This window comes from Saccoglossus kowalevskii, chromosome 3 (assembly GCF_978046115.1).
Source record: "Saccoglossus kowalevskii chromosome 3, keSacKowa6.1, whole genome shotgun sequence".
In the NCBI taxonomy this organism is placed as follows: Eukaryota; Metazoa; Hemichordata; class Enteropneusta; family Harrimaniidae; genus Saccoglossus; species Saccoglossus kowalevskii.
This window is the reverse complement of record NC_140643.1, coordinates 35,237,214-35,263,858: the sequence shown is the minus strand read 5'-3', so window position 1 is coordinate 35,263,858 and position 26,645 is coordinate 35,237,214. Positions and strand designations below refer to the sequence as shown.

The following is a 26,645-nucleotide window of genomic DNA, read 5'->3' as shown; positions in this document are numbered from 1 at the left end:
TTTCAATAATATCGCTATTTTTAGTGACTTCCTCTCCCCATACTTCACACCCATAGCTAATGATGGGTGCTATCAATTTATCAAATAGGTTTAGAGCTATGCTTATTTTGAGGTTTGAGACAGAATTGAGTGTTTGTTTTAGTACGAACTTGTACTAGTGTACGTTTGTTTCAGTAATAAGCCTTCTTCCCTATACCCCCTCTAGATAACTATAGGCGTCCTTAGAAGGGACATACGCAATTAAATTGGGCTAGGAGTGGTATGGGGTGGTGGTTTTGGTAAAAGGAGCCCCCCCCCCCCGTGTTGGAGCACAGGAACTATGATCAAATTTGAAATTTTAAACAGCAACCAATATTCTTCAAGCTGGTATTTTTTTTTTAGATTTTATTTTTTCATTCCGTTTGACTGTTTTTTCGAGTTTAAAAAATATGAGCTGGCTGGAGCCTTCATCCCTTATTTCTTAAACTAGATACCAGCCGATAAACCCCCCCCCCCCCCGCTCATAGGGATTGCGTACAGTTGATCAAAGTTCCTGGGCTCCGACTGGTTGGAGGGTCACAAGTGTTCATAGCAAAAATGTCTGGAGAGCATTTATAAAATAAAAACGATTAAATAATGTTGGGCTTAAGTTACAGCTCTGTTTTACTCCTGAAGAGTATGGAAATCTATTTGTTATTCTTCCGTTTAACAAGCTGTCGAAGATTCGGGTCAACGCAACGAGTCCGATGCCAATAAATATTCCAATAAATGTCAATAAATCCTACGTTCATAAACATGAATAAACATGCAAACTGAATCGCTATCTCGCGAGGCGATATTGGTTCAAATACTGCGTCAGGAAAACGTACGATTACTGGTAAACGCAAAACATCGAGTACACACTGCGAAGAAACCGAAAAAAACTAACAACTAACCTACCAGCCATTTTGTATAATGCAATATGGGTAATATGTAAAGTAGGTCGTATTCGTGAGGTCCTATTTGAGAGCTCCCAGATACGACCCAATGTGGCGTGCGCATAACCCTTCTCGTTTCTTCAGACTATTGACCATTTGACGCACATGCATAGTTGTCTTTTCCGTGAGGTATGTATTCATGTCGTTACTGATAGTGTTACCTAAAAAATTGTGGCTATTTTTCGTTCTTTCGTTCTCGTATAGAAGTGGCAATAAGTTGGGTGCGACACACCCCCTGTTAACTAACTAAACATTCTTTTATAACTTTTTTGCTATAGACTGATAGAAAAATTGTATTTGTAAAGATTCAATAAAAATTATTATTATTATTATTAATCCCTTGCTTGGCGCAAAGTATAATATAATATAATGCAATTTTCTTTATCTATGAACTTTCAGAACTACCTTGCCACTTGTATTGATAGTTATTGATGTGTCATGGCTGAAGGTGGTGGTGTAAAAATTGATCTGCTGTGTGGTATTTGTCTTATGGAATACAAGAAACCCAAACTGTTGTCCTGCTTACACACGTTTTGTGAAGAATGTCTCAAGTTCAATGTTTCGGTCGGTGCAATTGTCTGCCCAATTTGTGAACACAAGACTTCTTTACCAGATGGAGGATTAAAAAGCCTAAAGGATAACAAAATTGTGGAGTATGATGAGAATGACTCCGAATTTGGAGCTCGATGTGATGGCTGCATGAGACCAATTGGATCAACTAAATGTCTGGACTGTTCCTCGACTTTATGTGAAGGTTGTGTGGCGAGTCACAATTATAATTATGCTGACCATGAGCTGAAAAGTCTTCAAGATGAGTTGTTGGTTTGCCCTGAACATCAAGACCAGTGCCAGCACTACTGTAAAATGTGTGATGAACTGCTCTGCGATAAATGCCTAAGATCGCATGAACAGCACATCACATTCTCTCTTCCAGAAGGAGATGAGGACGCTGCACTGAGTATCGTTGAAGCAATTAATAAGTGCAAACAACAAGTCAGGAACCTTCAGCTGACTTCAGCAGATATCGAAAAAGCTTCTGAAAAGATACAGCACGAGAAAACAGACAAGATAAATTTGATCGAGAAGAAATTTGAGAAGCTGTTTGAAGACCTTGCAAAGTGCAAAGATAAACTGATACAAAAGATTGAGAAGAGTTTTTATGTTCAGCAGAAGTATTTGCAAGTGGAGAAACATAGCATGTATGTTGGGGAAAGTCTAATCAACCATTGCTGCCAATTCAGTGAGAAAGTAGTTGGTAGCAACAACCACTCTGGTTTGGTTCTAGCTTATAAGAAAGATATTATGAAACGTCTATGTCAGTTGTACATGGCAACAAGCTTTTTACCCAGCTTCCAAGATAAGAAGTTCATTAATTGTCTGCCAAGTGTCAACACTCAAGATTTATGTAAGGTGGAAGAAGTAGTGAGGGATTTGGCTTTGGAAGATAAGGGAAATGTTAAAAGTGAAGTTTCCACAACAAAAATCAACTGGCCAAAATCTGGGGAGAAAAATGTTCTTAATTGTTACTGATACAACTTTTCTATTAAGATTTCATTGGTTTTTATAAAAAGAAAAAGTTATATTCATTCATCCAATGAGAAAGTACAGCTGTTTTACATCTAAGCATATGGCTTCATACAGTTAATATATATCCGAAAAATAACACAGAAGTGAAACAGGCTACTGTAAGTGTTGATATAACCACTAGTGCAATGTTACATGGACACAGTTCTCCTTTTAGATGGAACCTTGTCATTTTTTGTATTTTTTGTTATTTTGTTAAACTTGTTGAATTATCTACTTTAGTACACAGATCAGTTTTTCTAGTTTTAACATATTCATATGTTTACTATATGTACTAACTTTGTCATAAAGATGTCAACATGACTACACCTTACTTTGAAACATTATTTGATTTGCTGTTATTGGTCAGTTTAAGAGATTTTACAAATTATCTGTGATATCAGATAATAAGCTTTTATATTAGTCCAGAGGTGTAGTCTAAGAAAAAAACAATCTTGGATTGCAGTAGTTAAACTTGTACCAAAATATGGTTAGAATTATTTATTTTAAAAATGTATCTGATTTCAGTTAAAAATCTTTTCATCATGTTTGTTTTCGTTGGTAGAAAGATACCAGTTTGTTTTTAAATTTTGCTTTAATAAAGTCTTGCATTTTTGTTGAATGTGTGTTTGTTTGTTTGTTACAAAAATAAATTATAAGTGATGTGAGAAATGTATCTCCATATTTATTTTGTTTATGAGACTCCAAAAAAATTAGGTGCCATATTAATATTATGAGTTCCCACTTGAGAAATTATGGTAATTATTTTCTCATAAATTCTCGTACCTGCTTGGACCTGTCTTTAGCTTGAACCCAGTGTCAGCAGACAGATTTTAAAAGTTAATGTGAATTTAGAAGAAAGGACCCAAAAGGCAGAGGTGGTGTTTATAGCAAATCAATTCTGATGGGGTTCACATCAATTTTAGATTAAGAGGGATTCATTCACAAAATGAGTTTGCCAGACTAGATGGTGCCCTCTTTCGCTTCATGACATTCTAAGATGCTGAAAATTAAATCTAATCTGCGGAAATTATCAGTAATTTTTATTTGCGAAAAACATTCCGACCCAGATATGTTATAAATATCATAATTGTTGCATTTGACCTTTAACCCTAGATCTAGAGTCAATTATGTCATAGCATGGAAGGTACTAACGAATGGATCCATGATGCCTATCAAGTGGCCACTTAAGCCTCTTAACTTCCATGGCCATAGATACACAGCGCATGTAACAAAAGGTCATTGTAGTTTCTCTTGGGTTTATGATGGAACTAATTCATATATCAAAGGTTACATACAAAATATAATTGATAATATTTATTATACATATCACTTGACGATGAAAATATTCTTTCAAATGTATTTATTTGTGAAAGTCTTCTTTCCTGCTGAAGAGAGAATATTGGTTATAGGCAGTACCCAAATAAGTACAGATTTGATCCCAACATTGCTCATTTGTCGCAAACTGTTCAAACTTAATACAGTACAGTGAATTAATTTTCATATAAAATATTATGCATTTTATAAATTTTAAATGATGATTGAAAACAACTTGACCAATCACAGCAGGAAACATGGCAGTAAATCGGCCAATGATTGGAGAAACCAATGAAAACATACTATTTGGATTTGGACTTCCATCCTAGGGTAAAAGTCATAAAAAAACATTTATGCCTTCATAAAATTCAGTGTACTTTACTATCTATTTATATTATTTTAAACATTTAATTCAAGTTGATTTGTATAAAAACATATCTCTTCAAGAATCAGGTCCCCAACAGATATTAGTAATCATTTGATTTGGCTGGTTCTGGTTTTTCTATATCTTCTTTCCGGATTAATAATAAGTAAATTATCCTTTTTTTGAATAATTACATTTATTGATCACCAACGCAAATTGTATTTTGAAATATATAGTACCCCCGGTATACCTTTCTTTTTGTATCAAAAACGAAAGCAAATCTATTTCAAAATAAGTTCTTAGAGGGCGTTCACATTTGCCAATCAAGATGGCCGTCCAGCTGATCTAGAAACACGTGTGAGTAACATATTCAGGTTTATAGATTTACTTTCAAGCATATAATCAACAATCGCCATTTATATGCATATAATATCGTCTGCGATATTTACGATTCACTTTTGTGTATAGAATCAGCTGTGATTCGTGTATTTTAGTGGTCGGGCAGTAATATTACTGTAAGTAATATCTTCACTTCAAATGTTCGAGTGACCTGCTAGCTGTTTCTACCTCGCTACTGACTATTTCAGTCAGATCTTATGTCTGTCGAACTTTACACGCATCCATCTACTCTCGTGGATGTTGTCAGCTTCATGCGTCGGCAAGAGCATAGGTCGTGAGCGTGCAACATACCCCGGGCATCGTATGACTTTGATATCCACAATTCACGAATTACTATAACGCGGTGATCCCATATACGAATTTTGGGATTCTAAAAATAAAATAGTTTTAGCCACACAAGTTCAAACTGGTTTAGCCACTTGGCAAATAAGGAGAAATATCAGATAGGTGAAGAAATTTAAATGTGCTACTGTAATATACACTTTATATTATGAGGTTATTCACAAAATCATGAATGAAAACGTAAATTCCAGTATTTTGTGTATAACCTTATTATTATACTCCTTTTGTGGACTAAAACGTTGGGCTTGCACCTGCCATCACCCATATTTATATCATTGAACATTGCTTTAGCTTCACTGATTCCAGCTTGTAGTTAGCATTTCAATGTATGGGAACATGATGGTCTGAATTACCAACTAGATCTTTAGTGCAGTACTTGATGTTCAATTTACATTTCTATGGGAGACGACGACCATTATCATAGAATAAATTATGGTTTGAAATTGGCCATTTTTGGTGAAATTGCCACAGATCTAAATGAACTTCGTCATCGGTCACTGGGAAAGGGTTATCGGAAACCCAGACAAATTGCGTTGAATATGCATCTGTTAAAGTGATTATTAAGTGTGCAAACAAGGAGGGAGGATGTTTATCGTCATTATTCAGTGTGCAAATTTTGTTTTCTAGCTTGCCACACAAGACACATTTATTTTAACTTATGATCTATTTCTATTTATGTTATTACTGGTAGCATTTAGTAAAGGACATTAGTATGGCATCGGTTCAGAAGAGATTGTATATTGGTGGCTTGTTTGATGGAATCAAAGAAAGTGATCTGAAAGAAAGATTTCAACAATTTGGTCAAATTGATTCTATTAATATTAAAGGAAGAAAGAATGAACAAGGCAAGTGTATTCAAATATTATGTTGATTTGTAAGAAAGTTGTTTTTGAATGTTGTCACTAAACAGTTGAGCCTTCTTTTCTTCATTACTTGTATTTGATGTGTTTCATGCACTGAGAAAAGTTCTACCATTGTATATTTTGGGTGTTTAGGAAACCCGATCCTGCCTTTTACAACCTGCTTGAACTACAGGAAACAATTCATTTATCTTCCAAGATGTTTATTGAATTTTATAAGATGACATTTTCACCATGTTGATATCATTTCAGGTGAGACTGTGAAAACATTTGCTTTTATTCATATGAAAACTACAGAAGAGAATCTAAAAAAATGTAAGTAAATTTATGTTCAAATTTTATTTGCTGGATCTGTGAGATTAATCTCCTTGCATGTGTTACAATATATTGTAAAAAAAAGCATCAGTTCACATTTTTGATATAACAAAATTAATTAATTACAAAAACAAAACGTTGTTTCGCAACCATAAACTAAACTATTACCGAGGAAATCCTGGTTACAATATTTCTACTTTTATGTACGGATTGGCAAAACATATTGCTTCCGAGACAAATTGTGTCGTTCCTAAAACTTGACCCTATTTTTACTCCTTGACCCTAATTTTTTTTTGGGTCATATTTGTGAAAACATCACAAAATTGTGCCAGGCTTTGAATGTGATTTTACAGAAATTCAAAAATTTGCAAAACTCAGTAATGTAATCAACTTTCAATATCAGTTATGACACTCGTCTGCAAAAACAGTCCTTATATGGAAGGAGGTATAAACAGATACCTCCATGTTATATGCAAGAAAAAAATTTAACCCAAAAAAAATATATATATATAAACTACAAACAAATCCTTCCTTTTCCTACTGTATTTTTGAAAAGTCTGTTACATTTGGCCTAATGACACTTTCTGTTGGTAAAAGTAATATACTGTTAAGCAGTTGCCCAGCTAATTTATACATGTATATGATGATTTTTTAAAAGGTATCAGTATTTTCAGCAAATCAAAATGGAAAGGTCATCAGGTCGTAGTTCAAACTGCCAAGGAAGACTTTATTTCAAGGTAAATTCAAAACAGATTTATGTAGTAAAATTTTTAATTATTTGTACATAGTTTGTTTAATAAAAACCCTAAATCACACATATTCCTGCTAGCAAAGTTTTCACTTATCACCACAGAGGGCAGTTTACCCATATAGGATGTCATAGATTTTCAGCATTTTCAGTTTGTTTCTCAGCTGTGAGCAATTACTTTAAGAAACAGTGACATCTTTACACCTGTATGGCAACAATTTTTATTTCTAGATGATACTATTCTAGGATTTCAAGAAAACTGTTGAACCAACAGTAAATGTCCATTTCAATATTTTTGGAAAATCATTGTATTTAAGAAAACATTCTCTATGTTGTCAAGGTAACTGAAAACTATGGTATTTTAAAGTGTTGATTATTGCATGTTAATTAATTAGTTTCTATAAAATTTACGTTGAAACACACTCATAAAAAGATGGCTGCTCATGTTTTGTTCAACAGATTACAACAAGAAAGAAATTCAGCAAATATTCCTGACGTCATTCCTGAAAAAAAGACTAAGACAAATTCTGAACTGGAAAAACATTTATGTGATGCTGGTGTGAAGGATTTTAACAAGAGAGGAGCGGTTCCCGGAACAGGGATTCCAGGAGAAAGGGTTAATATGTTAAATAATATAAGTTTATTACGAAGATACCTCAAAGTATGCACGAAGACAGTACAGCGGCAGTATCGACCGATGCACAGCAGAGGTCAATGCGACAACGTACTGTCTGAGTGCATACTTTGAGGTATCTTCGTAATAACCTTATTATTATACATCTTTTCCTTCCAATGATACATCATGGGAATGCCGAAATCAGAAACAGAATCAGCGAAATTATGGAGTATGGAGTCCGGTCAAACCCTTGTGGCAGCTATGTTTGTTTTTCTTTAGAGGACGCTTATGCGTGTAATCATTCCATATTTGGAATTCGCATTTCCTAATATGGTAGGATGAAAATACCCTGTAAAATACCGCAAAATTATGGCACGATGTAATTTACGGTGACAGATGTATAATAATGTTGTATATACCATATGCACATGTTCTCATCTATAGTCTTTTGCTCCAACTTCAACTTAGTGTATCATGAGTGTATTTGTATTAGTCTATTCTTACTAAGTTAAGAAAATTGTAACTATGAACTACTGTTATTTTCATTTTATCAATTCAACAAAGCTGACATTTGAATGTCGTAATCATCTTCTATTATCTTTCACACAAAAAAAACCTGCATATTTTTTCTAAATTTAACCAAAAATTGTTTTTAAAATTTATAGCGTATGAAAAATTGTTTACACTTGGTCAAATAATAATTTCAAGAAAGTCACTATGACTTCTTGTCTGAAGAACTTCAGTGAAATTCATGAAAATTTGATTCTGATGAAGTCAAATGAGTTTACTGTATTTTAATGCCTTGCTTCTGTTTGATCATCACTGGTGTTTTTTTATTGCAGAATTGGGTTGTCGGAAAATTTGGCCGTGTTCTTCCTATCGTACATGTGAGAAGAAAAGATAAGAAAAAAATAATGAAGTATGATCCTTCCAAACACACGCATGGTCTCAAACGGTTCCAAGATGGTGCTGATAATGATGAAAATGACAATGAATTGACATGGGAGTTACAAGAAAGACAGGACGAAAATTATAAAAAGAGGAAAGGGGAGTTTGAGGAACGTGAAATAAAGAAAGGAAGACTGAGCAAAAGCCAAGATGGTTCTTTAGAAAATCGTGCTAATGAAATTTCCACTAGTAAGGATGCTAGAGATGAGAGTGAGGTAAAAAAGGGTAATCATTCAAGTAACCATGGCAATAATAATAAAATTTCCAAAGACGTTGACAATTTGTATATTGTGCAAGAAGATAGCAGTGATGAGGAAATTGTTTTTACAAACATAAGGCAAAAAATGAAGACTTCAGAAAGCGCCGCAAAATACAAGGATTTGTCTCCAAAGAGAACTTCATTGAACGATTTTTATGATTCTGATCATTTCATTGATGGAGACGAAGATTTCTTTGACAGATTAGATGCTGATAAAACACTAAAACAAAAACTAGAAGTGATGTCCTCAAAATCACATGAAAAAATGCGATCTTCAGCGTTAGAAGATGAGGACGGTGTAATGGAAGTTGTTAGCGAGACATTTACTCCTAAATCATACTTAATTTATGAAAATAAACAGGGCCCTGGAACTATGAAATCTGACAAATTGAGGACTAAGGTATCTAAAAAGGTTGATATCAAGACATTAGGATCATGTGATGATTCTGGAAACGACTCTTCTGGTTCCGCAGACACTGATGATATATGTACAGTGACAAAAAAATCATTTCTGGTTGATGTCATGAGCACATCAGAAAAAAAGAAAAAGAAGACAAAATTGGATTCTATGTCAACTGTTAAGAAAACTCCAGTGAAACCATTTATGGACAATGAAGAGAAGAAATCTGAAACAAAGAAGAATAAAAAGATTCTGGCATCCATGCCAACACCTACAACATGCGAAGAACAAATTAAAGTGAACTCAAAAATGGACATTGTGGATGAGAACAACAAAACATCAACTAGAAAAGTTGATACTGAGACAAAAAAACGTTCAAAAAAGCGGAAAAGTGAAAAGATTGATGGAAATAAACTGAAGAGCGAAAAGACAGCAAAGACTTTGGACTCCAGCAGAGCAAAATGTGATACATCAACAATTTTGAATAACAATGAGCACGGGAGAAATACTGATAGTGGAACATGTGACAGTTTAGTCGATCATACAAAAATATTAGATAAAACTGAACAGAACATATCAAAACTACCACTAACTTTGAAGGGATTAACCACCACCCCTGGTTGGGCTGCTGATGTGGAATTACCAAAACAAAAGCCATCAATAATGGATTTTTATGATTCTGATGATTTTGTTGATGAAGATGATGATTTGTTCGACAGATTAGATGTTGATAAGTCATTAAAACAAAGACTGGAAGTGATGTCATCTTTAAAATCAAATGAAAAGAAAAAAACTTCTGAGGATGTTGCTCTGGAAGTTGTGAGTGAGAAATACACTCCAAAGTACCGGTATAGATTGTTTTTCGGAAGTACTGAAGGTAGTGAGATAAAAACTGATAAGACAAGGACTAGAACATCCACTGAAGGTGATATCAAGAAACAAGGATTTCTTATTGATTCTGGAGACGATTCTACTGGCTCTGCTGACACTGATGATATATGCACTGTGGCTGACACACCGAGAATGGTCCTGTTTAATATGGATGAAGTCATGAGCACGTCAAAGAAAAAGCCAAAAAAGAAACAAATTGATTCCGTGGCAACTGATCAATCATTTCAGAATACACCAGTGAAAGTTATTGGAAATCATGAAGGGAAAAAGTCTGAAACAAAAAAGAAGAAAAAGATGGGAGTTTCCATGGAAACACCTACAGTATGTGAACAACAAGTTAAGGTGAAATCTGACAAGGATAAATATGATTCAGATGAGAAATCAGCGAGTGTAGCTGCGAATGCTGTCGAGATTAAGTCAAAAAAACTTACAAAGGAAAGAAAAAGTAAAAACTTTGAACTTTTAGATTCTGATTGTGAACAACAGAATGACAACAGTGTAAAAACATCAATAATGAAAGACTCATCGAAAAATTGTGAATCAAGAAATCAAGTGAAGGAAACTGAAGAAAATATGAGTATATTGGATTGTGAGAAGTCAGCTCACAAATCTGAAGTCAAACAATCAACTAAAGTAAATAAAGCCAAGAAAGTTAGAAAACCTGCAGCAGTAAGAAAGATGGAAGCTAAATTAAAAATTAAACATAAAAATGATAATGAAAAGAGACTGGAATCAATTCGTGAAAAGCAACGAAGCACTCAGAAACAGAAGTCTGCCATTCAGGATGCCTTGGCTTCTGTCGTAAGTTGAATCTATTTCATCTTGTTTGTCAACCCCTAACGAGTGGTATTTGATACAATTTATTCTGCCTTACCACAAGACAGTGGAAGAAATAATTGTATGTTCTTCTAATATAAGCAATATCTTTTTTAGGATTCCAACAAGAAAATGGGACAGTATATTGTGTTTGATTCAGATGAAGAATCTGAATCTGAATCTGAACCACAACCACAACCACAACCACAACCAGAATCAGAATCAGAATCAGAAAGTACTGGTACCATTGATCTGAAGGTTCGTTGTACATTTACTAGACTAATTTATTTCTGATTTGATATCCCGTTTTCAAGATTTATTCTGATTAAATGCAATAGCAAGTATAACCATGGCAACTGCTATATTGATAATTAGTGTTAATAAATTCAATCTTGATTCAAAATAAGATCAATATAGCTATTTTGATTTATTTTATATCGCTATATCTGGATTACCATTCTATAATTTGGAGTCAATAGGAAAATTAGTCATGTATTATTTTATTAGGACACAGATGCAGTTTCCGCTGGTGATGCAGAAGACTTGAAGAAAACCAAAAAGACGAAAGATGCCTTAACATTATTTGATAGTGATAGCAGTAGTAATGATGATGATGATGATGATGATGACAGCGATGAAGACAGATTTCAAATTAAACCACAGTTTGAAGGAAAATCAGGTGGCAAGGTAATAAAGGAAAGTTTTTTGGTTAAAAATTCAATTCAGTGACAAAAGATTTTGCACATTTTACTGAATTTTTCTTTAATGTTTTTGTTGTTTTCGAACCTAATGGACGCAATTTGTAAAAACAAATGAGAAAATTTGTTTTTCATGAATGGTGATGAACATCGACTTTAAAAGGTTAATTTTTGAAACAAAACTAAGACTTTGATGTCAGTTTTGAACAATTACTCTATTGATTTGATTATAATGTTCAATACAGACTTTTGTTACTAAATATTTTTAACTTTGTTTATATTTATTGATGTTTAATTTCTTTTGACAGTTGATGAGTTTACAGAGTAGATTTGGAATGGATGAAAGATTTAAAATTGATGAAAGATTTCAAGAAAGTGATGAAGGTAAGAGAAAAATGAAATCCCTTAACATTATGTTGTATTATGCAAATTGTTCATTGCCAGTGAATACTTTGAATATTTTAGTGGTATTAGCTTGGAAGGTTATTATGTTTTACTAAAAGTAGACTTTTTCATGAAATTGAAATGCCACTCCTGTGATAATGAGTGCAATTGTTATAGGACTGATGTATCTGCATGGATTCCAACAATTTATAATTTAGAAGGGAGGTGACAAAATTCACATAATAAAAAAAGGGTGAAATCAAAGGCAAAAATATGAATAAAGACGCAGTGGGAAGAAAATAAACTTGTGCGAACTTTATATGGTGAAGATTTGTGTCATGTGGCAATCAATGTTGAAACATTATGTGTGCAACTCAATGTTTGGATCCACCATTGTCATAGTGACCATGTTTGGTTTTCTTTTTCCCCGTGCAAAATTAAAAAAATAAATTATAGAAAAATGTTGTTTTAAAATTTCAAGATTAAAAAATCAGTCACTCAAATTCCTTTTTTATACTTTCTATAAATTTATTACATTGTATTTCAATATTGTATATTTTTCCACTGTATAGAAGACAAATCTGAAAAAATGAAAAATAAAGAAGATTCAGACAGCGATGCTACAGAAAATGAAGACTATGACTTGGTGAAAGAAAAGGCTTCACAGCTTTCTATCTTACAAGACATTGTTGGCACCAAAGCACTACTCAAATTTTCAGCAAAATCAAAAGGCTCCTTCAAGTGAGTGATCCTGAAAGTGTTATCAAAACAAGCCATGTTCTGTATATTGTACATAATATTTATGTCTTAGTAGACAATGAGTTCTGTCTCATGAATTGAAGTCTGTGTAAACCTAAAATTTATCTATTACACCAATCACCTATTGTAATATGTCAGGAATGACCATAGATCATTGAGCAATGCCCTCTATGGCAGCATTCGTTTTGACTTTGTTTTCTGGAATAAAAAAATGGATTTGTTAAGACATAACCAGATGAAACAAATACAGTACTGTATTTACCCTATTGATAGAGTTATGTCGATGATAAATAATTTTTTAATCATCCAGTATACTAAATTCCTTTCAGAGATGTGCTTGTAATAGAACAAACATGATACTTGGTGTTTTTTTTAAACTGAACATTTTTTGTTGGTGTTCAATTAAAGCAACACACAATGTACAGAGTTTTTTATTCTCTTCCTATTACTGTATGTATTAGAGAAATATTACAACTTAGGTCCTATGCCTACACTATTATAATCTAACATCAATTTATTTTTCAAAATAGGAGTAGCCAATTAATTTCTGTTTTATATAGACTACTGTAAAACATGAAAAAGCGGCATGCAATTTTAGCGAATTGTGGTAAAATGACGTAATAGCGAAATGTTGATTTAACGAATCTCTCTTGTCATTGTTGATTTCTTTGTTTGGCGGCCATTTTGAATTGATAATAAAGTCATTAGCGACATCTTGAATTAGCGAATCATTTCTCTCGCTAAATTCGCGAAAAAGACATGTTTTACAGTATTTTCTTTATTAGAAGTGGATCTTTGATTTGTATACTTGATTATTTAATATGACACATGTCTGTCATTTACGTAAACCCATGTGTTATAAGTAGAGCCTATCTGGTATGTATTGGAATGTTATGAACATCTTGTGATCACTGTGTATGCAGAAAGTAAATAATATTGCTGTTTTTCTCTCCTATTAATTCCAGAGACATGGCTTCATTACATTTTGATCCAACACGAAAAGATCACAGTGAATTTGAAACTAAGATAAAAGATGAAAGATTGAAGTAAGTGACCATATATTTATGAGTGTTTCAGTTTTGAAGTCACCATGTGCAAATATTATGTTTGGTTGATTTTAATAAAATTCTGAGTTCTTCTTCTATACAGTATAAATTCAGCTAAAATATTCTTTATATGTAATTGCACTTCTAAATAGAGATCAACAAATAATACCCAATATATATTGCTATACCTACATCATACTTAATACTAAGGGACGACGTCAAAAGATCGATGTCGGATAAAAGCAAGTTTCTATCCTACAAAAACGATTTAATTTTTTAATGAAGTCAAAAAAATCTTGGAGTATTTGTAGCTCGTTTTATTTCTATCCAATCATGGACAGAAATAAACGAAAAGGAAAAAAAAACACACATCCAAGACGAGAAAATGGTTTGGTTCAAGTGTAAATATGTGCGTCAAATGAGGTGCATTTGTAAGTCTTTTTACACCCACCCAACAACCAACTGCTATGCAATACTACTGTCGGATTATCAATTTGTATTTAATGGTGAATGTAGTCTGACGCCATGACCAATATTTATCAATTAAGTTTCAGTGGGGGGTTTGGAAAAAAAATAAAGGAATTAAGTTTTTTATCCGACATCAATCTTTTGACGTCGTCTCTAAATATATCTTATGGAATATTGTCTTTATATCAACTTTGAACATAATTGGGATTGCATACTAGAGAAACAGATATATAGTGGAAAAACAAAATGGCAACATTGAATCAGATCTTGAAAAAAATTATTTTCTCCATACTAAGTTTGATGAAAATAAAGCCGGTCATTTCCAGGAACTGGTTGTGAAAACATTCAACTATAAAAATCTATCCATATCTTACATTCGATTAATCATATCAAAAACAATATTGGCTAATGTATAAGATTACATATACGGTAATGTCTTTGTATTAAGTTTGATAGAAATTGACAAATAGCTCCAGAAAGACACATGTACGGACAAAATTAAATGTGCCCGTCTGCAGACTTTGTCCGATTGGTGAAGAAAAACCTCCAAGAGACAATCTTCAGTCAGACTGACTGTCTTCTATTTTCTCTGCATAAGTAATACTCTTTCACCATAGATGATAGAGAACAATTTTCAGCTGCAGTTGAAATGATGACAGGCATTTTCTGATATCTGCAATTACTTGAGATCTTTATGTCTTTCACGGTAACTGAACCATGCTATAAAACTGTACTATTTGAAATTACTCCAATAAAGGTGGATGTTTGAAAATTTTGTTTAGCAATGAATTTCAAACTTATCAACACATAGGAGCTGTGTAATGCAAGTACTTGTATTACCGTGGGTCGACCAATGATCTACCAAAGTCTTATAGACATTAGACATTTCAACAATTTGTGGAGACTGATTTCAATTTGTTTTTCTTAACAGAAAGAAGGACAAGAAAAGTGAAAAGAAAAAAGATGAAGAAGATCCTCCAGAAGTGACAAAAGATAAATATTTTGAAGTTAGTGAAGAAATAAAAGATGGATTCAGTGCTGAGAAACCATTCTCGTTTTCATTTTTACCTGACGACGGTCAGCAAACAGGTATAATATGAATCCATATGCAGCAAATCTAATCATTATTTGTTGCTTAGCAACATCTTATTAACCATCTTTCAAAGTTTCAGACCTGGGTTTATTACTGAAATCTGTAAAGAGAGTGTGTCATTGTAGTGTTCAAATGACATTTTGGATAAAAGTACCTTCTTACATATTCTTTCTGTGTGTGGTAATAATGAATAAAAACAACAAAGTAACCCGAAAAAAAGAGAAAATTTAGTAATTTTAATGCAATTTTTAAAATGTCATTGTGTTAATTTTCACTGTATACTATATATATTTAAATTTTTTTTGTCAGGAGATAAAATGGAAACAGAATATACCACTTCATCTGTCTCCAAATCACCATGGCAACCCAAATTATTTCGCTATGACAGCACTGATGAAGAGATTGAGGAAGATGATCCTATAGATGAGACTGTATCTAAGCAACACTCAAATGAGACAGAAGATAAATCACAAAATGTAGAAGACAAAACCTCTCGACCGACATTCTTCTTCCATCTAAATGATCCAAGATTAATTGGTAAGCACTGATCCAACTTACACATTTAGAAAGAATAATCTTTTCAAATTTGGTGTGTATGTATATTTTACAGTAATTGTAATGTGAAGATCAGAAAAAGGGGGTGGTCACTGATCTTTTATTCATCTTTATGATCGTTTAAGTATCGCCATAGGAACACTGCAAAACAAAGTTCAAAGTTTGGATTATCAAAAAATGTATTTTAATTCAGTTTTGTGATATGAATCAAACAAATTACAGTTGCACAGTAATCAATCTCAGTCATAGTCGTGAGACATGTGATTTGTCATTTAAGGTAGAGATGCAGGTTCGTGGGCACCTGGGAGTGATTTTTTTTTTTTGCTTTTTATTATCCAAACAGTCTTGGCTATTGACTGTTAACATTTTGTAGAATTGTGAATAGTGGAACATACTCAAAAAAACGATTTTAAAATATAGATAACAGGTGCAAACATTCTCTCTTTTGAATGCTTAGCAAGATTTAGCAAGGCTGTACATAAAAAAAAAAAAAAAAAGAAACAAGGTGAAAAAAAAGAAATGACGGGATCTCCATCTTATGCACTATATTTAACTTTTTACTAAACAATAATACATTTAAATTTGGAACTGTTACAGTCATTTTAATTATGAGCATAAGCAAACTTCTTACTGAGTGAATTGTTATGCAAATTAGCAATTATCTCAGCTTCTTTTTAGTGCACGTCCCAGAACTTTAAAAAAAAATAGCTCCTAGACGCTTTGACCTTTTATTTTGAAATGTTCACAAATGAATGACAATGTGTTTATCTTCAAAACGCCGTCGGGACATTGTTTTTGGTTGAACAGTGTTACAACAATCGTAAAGACTAGCCTGGGTGTTAATTTATGCATAAACTTGAAGTAGTGAAATTTGAGTTGCTGCCCTGCGAAATTGACAACTGGTAGACAGTTTTCAAGACGGCACTTTCTTCATAGTAAACAGATGTACCCATAAACCAATTTTGACAGGAAACAGAAGCATGGTTTAGAAGCTAATTTTTTAAATCACTTTTGACCAAAAAAGCACATCTTTGTGAATATTTCAAACTACAGTGTCCATGAAAAAAAATACTAACAAAATTTTAAAATTCATACAATAAGCTTTCCGAAAATATATAGCTTTGTGGACGGGTCCTACTACTTAACGCGCAGACACGCGAGGGAGTGTCCGGGCACGCGCGGAAGCGAACAGGTGGGAATACCTAACGCGCGGGGCAGCGGCAGCAATCCTTGTACTGTATAATATTCGTTTATGCTCAAAATTTGAACCGGAGTGGTGAATTCGAGCAACTATCCACACTTTTTATGATCGACGCCCGGGCATTTCGGCGAGTCGAGTCCGCCATGTTGTTTACTAATTTTGGTTAGCGTTTAACAATAGGACAATACCATTCGATCCATGGGGGTGACAGTCCTACGAATGTGCCGACATTGTCGAAGGACAAGGACAGGACAAGTTTGTGCAAGTGTGGCGAGACTCCCGTAGTTACGCGGAAATTATTTACCTCATGTAAAAAAAGCATCGTTTCTCATTGTTGTGCTATATTGTATTGTATCATGGATCTAGGTAGTCCTACGTACAGTCTATGGAGGTACGCCGGGCTGTGGTGGGGTCGTCCAACTAAACGCGCTCCCGTACACACAGCACTGTATGCAGGGCTAGCATCCAAGAGCTTCGTGATTGTGTAGTCAAAATAATGTTACCATGTGAAAACAGACAACCACTCAGCCATAATACGTATCGAGACAAAACAATTTGTCGATAATCGAGTGTTGCAAGGAAAAGTGAAATTGTCGCAAAATGTAGCAAATCGTTTTCAAAACAGTGCCGCTAAGAAAGTCTCGCTATATTGCAACGTTCAGTAAGACTTGAATCTTGTTTGCGCCCACTGTCAACATGTATAGTAAACAAACCGCCCTTTTAGAAAATATTTTTATTAAAAATAAGTACAAGTCAACTAAAACGAAAATTAAAACATGTATAGTAAATAGACAGACACCCGCACTCTGTAATAGTTCTGAAAAAAAAACATTAACATGTCGGCAAGTTCAATCGTCCACACCAAAGACAATGTCATAACTCTGTAATAGTTCTGAAAAGAAGGTGTTATCATGTCGGCAAGTTAAATTGTTCAAACTAAAAGCAACGTCATACACTGATTTAAAAAAAAAAAAAAAAAACGCCGATAGCACACAAGTTTGGAAAAGATCGATCACGGGGCGTGTATACAGAAAACTACTGGTATGTAGCTCGCCAACTGGGCTTGGGATCTCTCCATCGCGTCAAGTGGTCATTCATTCGCAAACGTGAATTCGTACAGCGGGCGATGAACTAAACTTGACCTTTCGATGTGTCGCTTCCAAGGCGTTTTGATACTCTCTTTATTACTACCTATATTTAATAAAAGTTGGAACGTCATTCAGTTTCATTGTTAACGGCAGGTTACACTAGTGCACCGGAAGTGTGCGAATAGAGGTCATACCCGTCGCATCGCGATTTTATAGTAGCTCACATACCAGACTCACATCCTGCTCGGGGATCATGTGGTCCGTGTTACGAGCCCGGCCGTTACAAATTGGTCTGGGATCAGCTTGTAAATAATCTACTGTACTACGCCATTAATTTATTCAAGACCTTTTGTTACCTGTTACAGCTCCAAACAGAAACAACAAATGCTTTGTCTCTCGACGCAACTCGCCCTGGTTATGTAAATGTTTTCCCTTACCATCAGGCTCCAAGCCGGAACAAATGAAAAACTTTTTTTTCTGAATTACGCAAGTTCATCATATTTGGTATGTCATGTTTATTTGAAAAAAAAACGTGCCTTGCTTGGGTTGAACCACGGTTACTAAAAAAATAGTGACCGTGGTTGAACTGAATTAAGGACATTGTATGTTTCCCTCTTTGTTGTAGTTGTACAATAGAGTGTCAATCACAGCTGAATATGTGTCGCGGCGTCAACCTTAAGCTTTGAAATATGTGGACGAAACGTAATATACCGTACGCTATACTGTGCACGAAATTGACCAAACTCTGTGTTTTCGACAAGAGGTATAAACCAGGTTTACCGTAAACTGCGTGTACAATAAAAAATTTACCGCATGCTGTAAGAGTGGGGACAGGGGGTGGGTGACTGGTACAGGAAATAAAAAAGGCATCTTAAGTTTTTACAGGAAGTTACCATTTACAGTAAAAAATTTGATTTTTACACTTAAAGATATATTTGATATTTTGTGTTTAAGAATCTATATTGGAAGCTTAATGTGGAAAATGCTTTATACACTTACAAAATATACGATCTTTGTACAAATCATGGATGAATAATTAATAATAATAATAACTTTATTATACAACTTTTAACCATCTGTGGGTTTAGTAAGGTTAAAAAAAATGAATACAAAAGACAAATAAAATAAGACACAATAAAATTAAAATACACTGAAATTCAACATAGAAAGAATAAAATAAAATGAATAAAACGGTTGATTACATTTTAAGGTAGAGATGCAGTTTATTTGGCTTGCTTTTTAATTGAGTAATTAGACAATGAAGATGGTATTATATATCCAGCATGTTATATATTTTCTGAAAGCTTATTATACAAACTTTGTAAAACTTGTCTTTATTTTAAATATCCAGAATACGTTTTTGATTTTGGGTCAAAAATATGCTTTTTTGGACAAAAGTGGTTTAAAAAAAATTAGCTCAAAAACTTCAAGTCCGTTTGTGGCTAAAATTACATCACTGGATACCTTGGTATACTACTAATTCAAATGCGTCCACTCATCTCTCTAACGGCTTTCAAAGTTGCACAGCATGACCTCAAAGTTCAGTCTTTTCTATTTTTGCATAATTTATATATCCATGTTAATTGCGGACTTGTTAATTTTGTTCCACTTGCAGTAATAAACTGTCCGGACGCATTTTGAAGGGGAAACATCTTGTCAATAATGTGTGAAAATTTCGAGGCAAATGGCCAAAGCGTCTATCAGCTATTTTAATTTAAAACCCAAGAATTCACCAAAAATAGAAGACGAGAAAAAGGCTAATTTGCATATTTGCGCGTTAAACCGGGAATTACTGCTTTGTCATACTTTGTCATACTTTCTAGACTATTGAAATTGAAAGTTAACGTATAGACATAGACATTTTATGTAAAATTGTTGGACCAGAACAACTGCTCTTGAATATATAAATCAAAAACACGTCATTCATACCAGTGTTTTGATGGGGTCGGTAAAAACACGTGTCAATGCCCAGTAAACATGACGTCATCTCATGAATAATTAAACAGGGGGCGGTCCTAGGAAGGCGACTTTTTATCACGATCAAAACATCATGGCTTCTCTTCGATGTATTTTCAATAAAAAATCTACGAGTATTTCAGAGCCTATGAAGAGTACAAAGAGTACAAAGTGGGATATTAAATTAATTATCCTTGATGATTTGTTGTATGTAGTATTTAGAACCAACTCCAGGAAGCGAAATCCTCTCGAATCGAAACGCGAGGCACAGAAGTTTTGTTCAGCGTTTCCAATCCCATTTTCCCACTGCAACATATTTGTTAAAAGAAATATTTGAATTCTGTTCGTTTTTTAAGGAGGCAATTTTTTTTTATTTTTTCCGCTTTTGGTAACGCCTTATTCAGGGATTTTCTAAGACAGTCGCACGGATGTACGTACTAGTACAAAACATGCTGTTGTACTACCGGCGACGGTCGCTGCAAGGAGAGAGCTCCAGCTCCTAACGTAAAAGTTTTAAAATTTCGACCGGTTTTAAATAATTTGTGTTGGAAATCTGACATGACATGAGTGCAAAATTAAAGTGCATTTTCGAGCGGTCGAATTTTTCTGAATAGGAATCAGCAAATGGAAAAATAGGAGTGCTAAACAGTGTGCTCGTTAGTTTAAAAAAAATGGAATGTCCGTCAAATTGACGTAAACTTCCCCATTTTTCACGGAAAAAGCAAAGGTCGTGGTTGAGTTGCAGGCTAAAGAACTCAAAAATCAAAACAAAATCATCAATCAGTAAGTATTATGACAAGGAAAACAAAACATCAGACGCGGAGAAGCGGTCAGCGCGTCAAAAGAGTTGTTAATGTATCAAGTTACCTCTCTCTGTGATTTATTTTTCATTGAAATTATTTGGTTATTTTCAATTAATTTTAGCATACCTCTGCAATTTATTTTAGCATTGTCAGTTGTTTGTTTCATTGAATTAAACGGAGTTCGTCCGGTTGCAAACAAAGCTGTCTCGCACCACCTAGCACCTAGCATTGGACAAAAGATACACGAAAGTTTGTATCTCCCCGACCCAGTGCAATATATCCGGTTAGAATCAAAGCTCACGTGTCCCTTATTTGAGGGACCAGATTCTGCCGTAAATTCGGGATGGGATTTAGAAAAAAAAAGGACTTTTAAGGTGTATTTTGGCGTCATTTTCGGACATTTCAATCATTCCTGATGCCTAATATAGAGTCTAAGTTTTACCGTAGTCATTGACGCCTATTCAAGAGTATGATGTTTATTGTGACTAGCGTGAATGGGTAAGCTTCGTTTCGACAATGAGCTGTTATCACTGTGAACAATGTTAAATTATTCTTCACATGCTCAGTTTATTTTTTGAGAACAATTATTTAAAAATAAAATCTCTCAGTCAATCAGAAACTCGGATTCACGCCTTCAGGGAAAGTCACGTTTAGACGCTCACATCGATTTTGTTTTTCGTTCGGCGGGCTGATGCCTTCAGTGTAGCTTTTGCCTCTTCCGACATAGAAATCTTCTGAATCTTCTTTCTACCTCTCTTTCTTTTCACACCACGCATAATGTAATGATAAAAATTAGGAAAAAACGCCGAGGAAATATAATGTTTGGTTTGCTAGCGAGCGATAACTGATTCGAGAATAATAGCACATGCGCGTGAATTGAATGAACCATGACCCATACAATCTCGATATGCATATTGTCAATCAAAGGTCCTGTTATTTGCTTACTTATGCAAATTAGGCAATTGGACATAAACATTGCCACGTGTGAGTGTTTTTTATTTTTAACCAAAAAATAAACAGTAATTTTAATGGTGTTCCAATAAGAATTCATTGGTCAAATTTTCACAGAATGTTCTTTAGATGAAAATCTATATAAAAAACGAAAAAAACTATTTTTGATTGAAATTCACAAATAAACTGCATCTCTACCTTAAATCTTGTCCATGGCTACGAATATACGTTTTTTATTTGTTTGAATTACATTACAAAGTATAAAAACATTGGACGAAAATATCCCCTCTGTATCGTACACAAGATTTACCGAACTCTGTACCGTTCACGATATTTACCGTATACAAACTTGCACTGCAACAGGAAACACAAAGACGTTACGATATTCTTAGGATACCGATGCTGTGTTTACAGGGACACATAACAATGAGAAAACGACATGAGGTGAATAATTTCTGCGTAACAGACATCTTACATGGTCATTTTTAAATGAATCTTACTAAACAATACTATGGGAGTCTCGCCACACTTGCACAAACTTGTCCTGTCATTGTCCTTCGACAATGTCGAATGGTATTGTCCTATTGTTAAACGCTAACCAAAATTAGTAAACAACATGGCGGACTCGACTCGCTGGAATGCCCGGGCGTCGATCATAAAAAGTGTGGATAGCTGCTCGAATTCGCCACTCTGTTTCAAATTTTGAGCATAAACGAATATTATACAGTACAAGGATTGCTGCCGCTGCCCCGCGCGTTAAGTATTCCCCCTGTTCGCTTCCGCGCGTGCCCGGACACTCCCTCGCGTTAAGTAGTAGGACCGTTGTGGACAAGGGAGGTCATCTTGGTTTCCTAATTACCTGTCAGGTAAACTGCATCTCTACCTTAAATGTTTGATTCAGTTTTATAGCTACGCTGTTGACTTTGTCAAGCGGAGCTTATCATTGTCTGTTGTTCGTGTCAACATTTTACTACTAGTGTGATTGCTTTGCTACATGGTGTATGTATATGTACCTTGGGTAGACCCCTCTTAAATTTGTTCATTGCATGACGACATGTTTGATTCTCTAATTTTGGTGAATATTTTTATCATTTTCTGTAAAAAAATGTTTTTTGTTGAAAACAGGTAGTCCACTTGCTTTGATATTACACATATAGGTGAATCTGCCTCAGATTTGTTCATTTTGGGATGAAATGTTCTATCTGAAATTGAGTGCTTTTCAGTTCCAAAGTTACATGAAACAGAAACTTTACATGACAGAATAACACTATATACAGCACTCATGTTTTTCAATACAGAGGGTCCAAAGTTGTTTTGTAGACCAAGCAATGAGACAGAGATTACAAAGAAATGGAAAGAAACAATTCCTCTCATTCAGGAGGTAAGATTGATTTTTATTATTTTTGTAACTTGTGCAGTTTGTCTTGTAATTTATGATGGCATTGCAAGTCAGCGTCGATGATGCACTAAAAGATGCTAGGCTGTACATCTGGTTACAGTGTTTTTGTGAGTGTGCCCACCTGTAGCAGAAAGTCTCATGCTTTCCAAATTGTGCATTTCTAACTGGACTACAAACTTTTTCTATATTTGACCCACATACAATGCAAATGCATTCATGTGTCATCTATATGGCAGTTGAGATGCTCATTTCTGTCTGTATGCTACCAATCGCTTGCCTGTCAGTCACATTCATCATTAAAAAATGTAAATTTATGTTTGAAAGCTCTGCCCATCAAATCCTGTGATATGTAAATTACACCAAGTCCCTTGTTAGTTTCCATTTATAAACTCACATAATATTTGATTTTATTCAAAAAACACCAAAAACAAGAAACTGTATCCACCAGGAATTGAAATGTCTAAAATGTCTGACAATAACACACACACTGTTCATAGTGTATGTATAGTAAAGTATGCACAAAAAGACAGTACTGGTACAACGGAAGTATCGACCAATGCTCATTATTATTATACATCTTTTCCTTCCAAGGATCATGGGAATGCCGAAATCCAAAAAGTTTAGAACAGAATCAGCGAACTTCTTTGTGTGGAGTTCGGTCAAAACCCTGGTGGCAGCCATTTTTTTTGTTTTTATTATTAGAGGACACTCACGCGCGTAATCATTCCATATTTGAAATATGCATTTCCTAATATGGTAGGATGAAAATTAAATATCACAAAATTACGGCATGCTGTAACTTATGGCGTTACGGTGACAGATGTATAATAATATACCGGTATATTATACAATAAATGTCTTATTTAATTTGTCTACCAATAATTGTGGGTGAATTTTAATTCCACTGCATCAGTTAGTTAGTTAGTAGAACTTGGAAAGAAAATGCACCCACAATTCACAGTTCATGCTGGTTATAATGCCTGAAATACTAGTATTGGATTTATTTTAATTTTCATTGTAGGATTATAGAAAACGTCATCAAGATGCTCTCAGAAGAATAAAGAAAGCTGCCAAACAGAGGAGAGGCAAGAAATGGTAGCTACAGCAACTTGCATTGATCTTTCAACATTTAGATTTACTACAATAACATGGTTTATCACAGACTTTCGGTCAACCTTTCATCGCAAATGTCTATCGCCTCCAACCTCATCTGTAAACTCACTCAAACTATATGCAGATACAAGTATTATATGACATGATATGTAATGGTGTATCTCTTCATTCATGGATCTCTGATTTTTTTTACCCTACAGGGTATTATTAATTCATTTTTATTTCATTCTTGTTGATAATATATTCTTGATTCTAATACTTATCTTTTGTCTTTCGAAGCAATGATGTGATTAATATTTAAAATCAACATTTTTGTTACCGGTACTTCTCATCTCCACTTCAGAAATATCTAAATTTCTGACCAAACTGCAGAAGTGTAAAACTGGATTTGTATCTTGAGTTCTCTGAAATATACGTTATGTTTATGATTTTATTATTTTTAAATAATATATTTGCTTAGATAATAAATATTAATCCCAAATATATTCAGTTGTTGTGTTTCTTATCTTACCCATCAATAGCAACAATTGCAGGATGCACTATATACATGCGTTGAATCTTCTCAAATACAGCTGTTTGTGGGATTTACTATGCCCCCACATGCCGTATTTGCTACGTTCACACAACAGCATTTTATCGGAGCCCTACGGCTTGAGCCAGCAAATATGGTCGTGTATACGCATTCGACTCGAGCCAAGTTCGGCTCCAATAAACCCTTGGGGTTGAACTCCGATAAGGTTGAGCCCCGTGACATGGCCCCGACCGTGTATACACAGGGCCCAAATCACACCCTCAATCGTCGTCTTCAAGTAACCTCTCATTTCAATTATGGTGGAGGCAACATCGTTTGTAACTTCACGCAATTTCAGAAAGAGTAAATACTGCAAAATACTGCAATAGATTGACAGGTCAAGGAACGGAACGGATCCAATGAAAATTGAAGAAACTTTTTAAAGACACCAGAGATATAAATAGTAAAAGCGGTCACGGTAAGGTGACATGTTCCTCGTAGGTTTAGACATAGACAGTATAGTAGGACTATAGTGTCTATGGTTTAGATTGACAACTGTAACACATATCACAACAATTGAACAATAACAATAGGCTGTAACACATATTAGCTGCTGTGTTTCCAGTGTATTGTCTTTTCTACCTCCATGCTCAGACTCTATCGTGACTGTTTCTTTTTTTCTCCCAGCTCAACAGAATCGTGCCATGTAAAGAAACAACACAAGCACGACAACAACATTGTTTTCAGTCATGTTTTTTTCATACTAATTATTTGAGGGCAATGTTCCGTTCTGAACTGAATCAAACTATGGCAGATCTCGGCTGTCATGCGCCTTCTGATCATATGAACACATTGGAGATCATCTCCTGTTAATTGGTGGGAGGAGCAGTAGTTCAATTTTTTCATCTTTCAAATCCACTTGATTGTCTCACATTTAATTGACTCTAAATCTAATATGCATTAATTTTATGGAGGGATGATTATTATGGTTTTTGATAGTTTATCTTGACTCATTAAAATTCCCTTATGGTCTGTTGCAATCATTAAAATGTAATAGAAAAAGTTGAAGAGAGATCTGCACCTGTCATATGAAACCCAATACACCCTATGGCCTAGTCCATGGGTGGTCTTGCCTCACTTGTAACTACTGTAGAATACTTTATTTTTGCTCAGAATTTATTTTCGCTATTTTCACTGAAAGGATGATTCCGTGAAAATAAAATCCAGCGAATATACTTTTTTTTCTATATTTCACATTAAACTCATCAAAAATCAGAGAAATAAATTCCATACAAAACGCCCAAAAAGCCTTTTCAGCGAAAATTAATTCCAGCGAAAATAAAGTATTCCACAGTATTCCAAATAAGGATTAATAACAACCATGATTATATGAACAAGAGAGGGATGAGCTCTGCTTAGGAAGATAAAGATAAATAACAACAGGAAGTTGTCCACATGCACCATTGATGACTTGTTCATTACAAATTAACAATAACTTAAAACACAGGATAGAGGGACTGTGCTTAAAATCTAAATTTTCCCTTTCTATTATTTGAGCTAACCCATTGCATATTGACTAGCCTCTTTAAATTTAACTTTACTCTTAAATTTATAATATATACATTCAGATATCAGCTTACTTACAGTACTAAAAACAGTATTTGTATGTGCAATCATGACCTCTGACCCTTATGGCAAATATGCAGACAACATCTTCCAAAGAAGTACATGGTTAGTTGAAGTGATTTCAAGTTATTTTTTTGAGTATATTATATTTTTTCAAAATTCCTATAATCAAATTAGTCTATTAATTATTATCCCATTTT

At 34.2% G+C, this 26,645-nt stretch overlaps 2 protein-coding genes across 2 annotated transcripts; both read left to right on the top strand.

Annotated features, from left to right (window-relative positions):
* Window positions 1-1,394: 1,394 nt before the first annotated feature.
* LOC102801575 (tripartite motif-containing protein 2-like) lies at window positions 1,395-2,486 on the top strand. The gene has a single exon (XM_006822410.1). The coding sequence runs from the start codon at window positions 1,395-1,397 to the stop codon at window positions 2,484-2,486; it is 1,092 nt and encodes a 363-aa protein (XP_006822473.1).
* A 2,019-nt stretch (window positions 2,487-4,505) lies between these two features.
* Window positions 4,506-24,793, top strand: LOC100373737 (uncharacterized). Its single transcript, XM_085497130.1, has 15 exons — window positions 4,506-4,557; window positions 5,633-5,786; window positions 6,054-6,116; window positions 6,775-6,853; window positions 7,324-7,480; window positions 8,323-10,779; window positions 10,912-11,052; window positions 11,302-11,481; window positions 11,801-11,876; window positions 12,449-12,617; window positions 13,601-13,681; window positions 15,081-15,238; window positions 15,552-15,779; window positions 23,095-23,177; window positions 24,217-24,793. Exons 2-15 carry the CDS (start codon window positions 5,654-5,656, stop codon window positions 24,292-24,294), a joined length of 4,083 nt encoding a protein of 1,360 aa, XP_085353256.1. The 5' UTR covers window positions 4,506-4,557; window positions 5,633-5,653; the 3' UTR covers window positions 24,295-24,793.
* The last annotated feature ends 1,852 nt before the right edge of the window (window positions 24,794-26,645 follow it).

Bases quoted from the DNA above. Each gene is read 5' to 3' on its own strand.
- LOC100373737 (XM_085497130.1), top strand. From the start codon at position 5,654: ATGGCATCGGTTCAGAAGAGATTGTATATTGGTGGCTTGTTTGATGGA. The intron at 6,117-6,774 runs GTAAGTAAATTT...ATTTTTTAAAAG, and splicing joins AGAAGAGAATCTAAAAAAAT to GTATCAGTATTTTCAGCAAA. The intron at 23,178-24,216 runs GTAAGATTGATT...TTTTCATTGTAG, and splicing joins CAATTCCTCTCATTCAGGAG to GATTATAGAAAACGTCATCA.
- LOC102801575 (XM_006822410.1), top strand. From the start codon at position 1,395: ATGGCTGAAGGTGGTGGTGTAAAAATTGATCTGCTGTGTGGTATTTGT.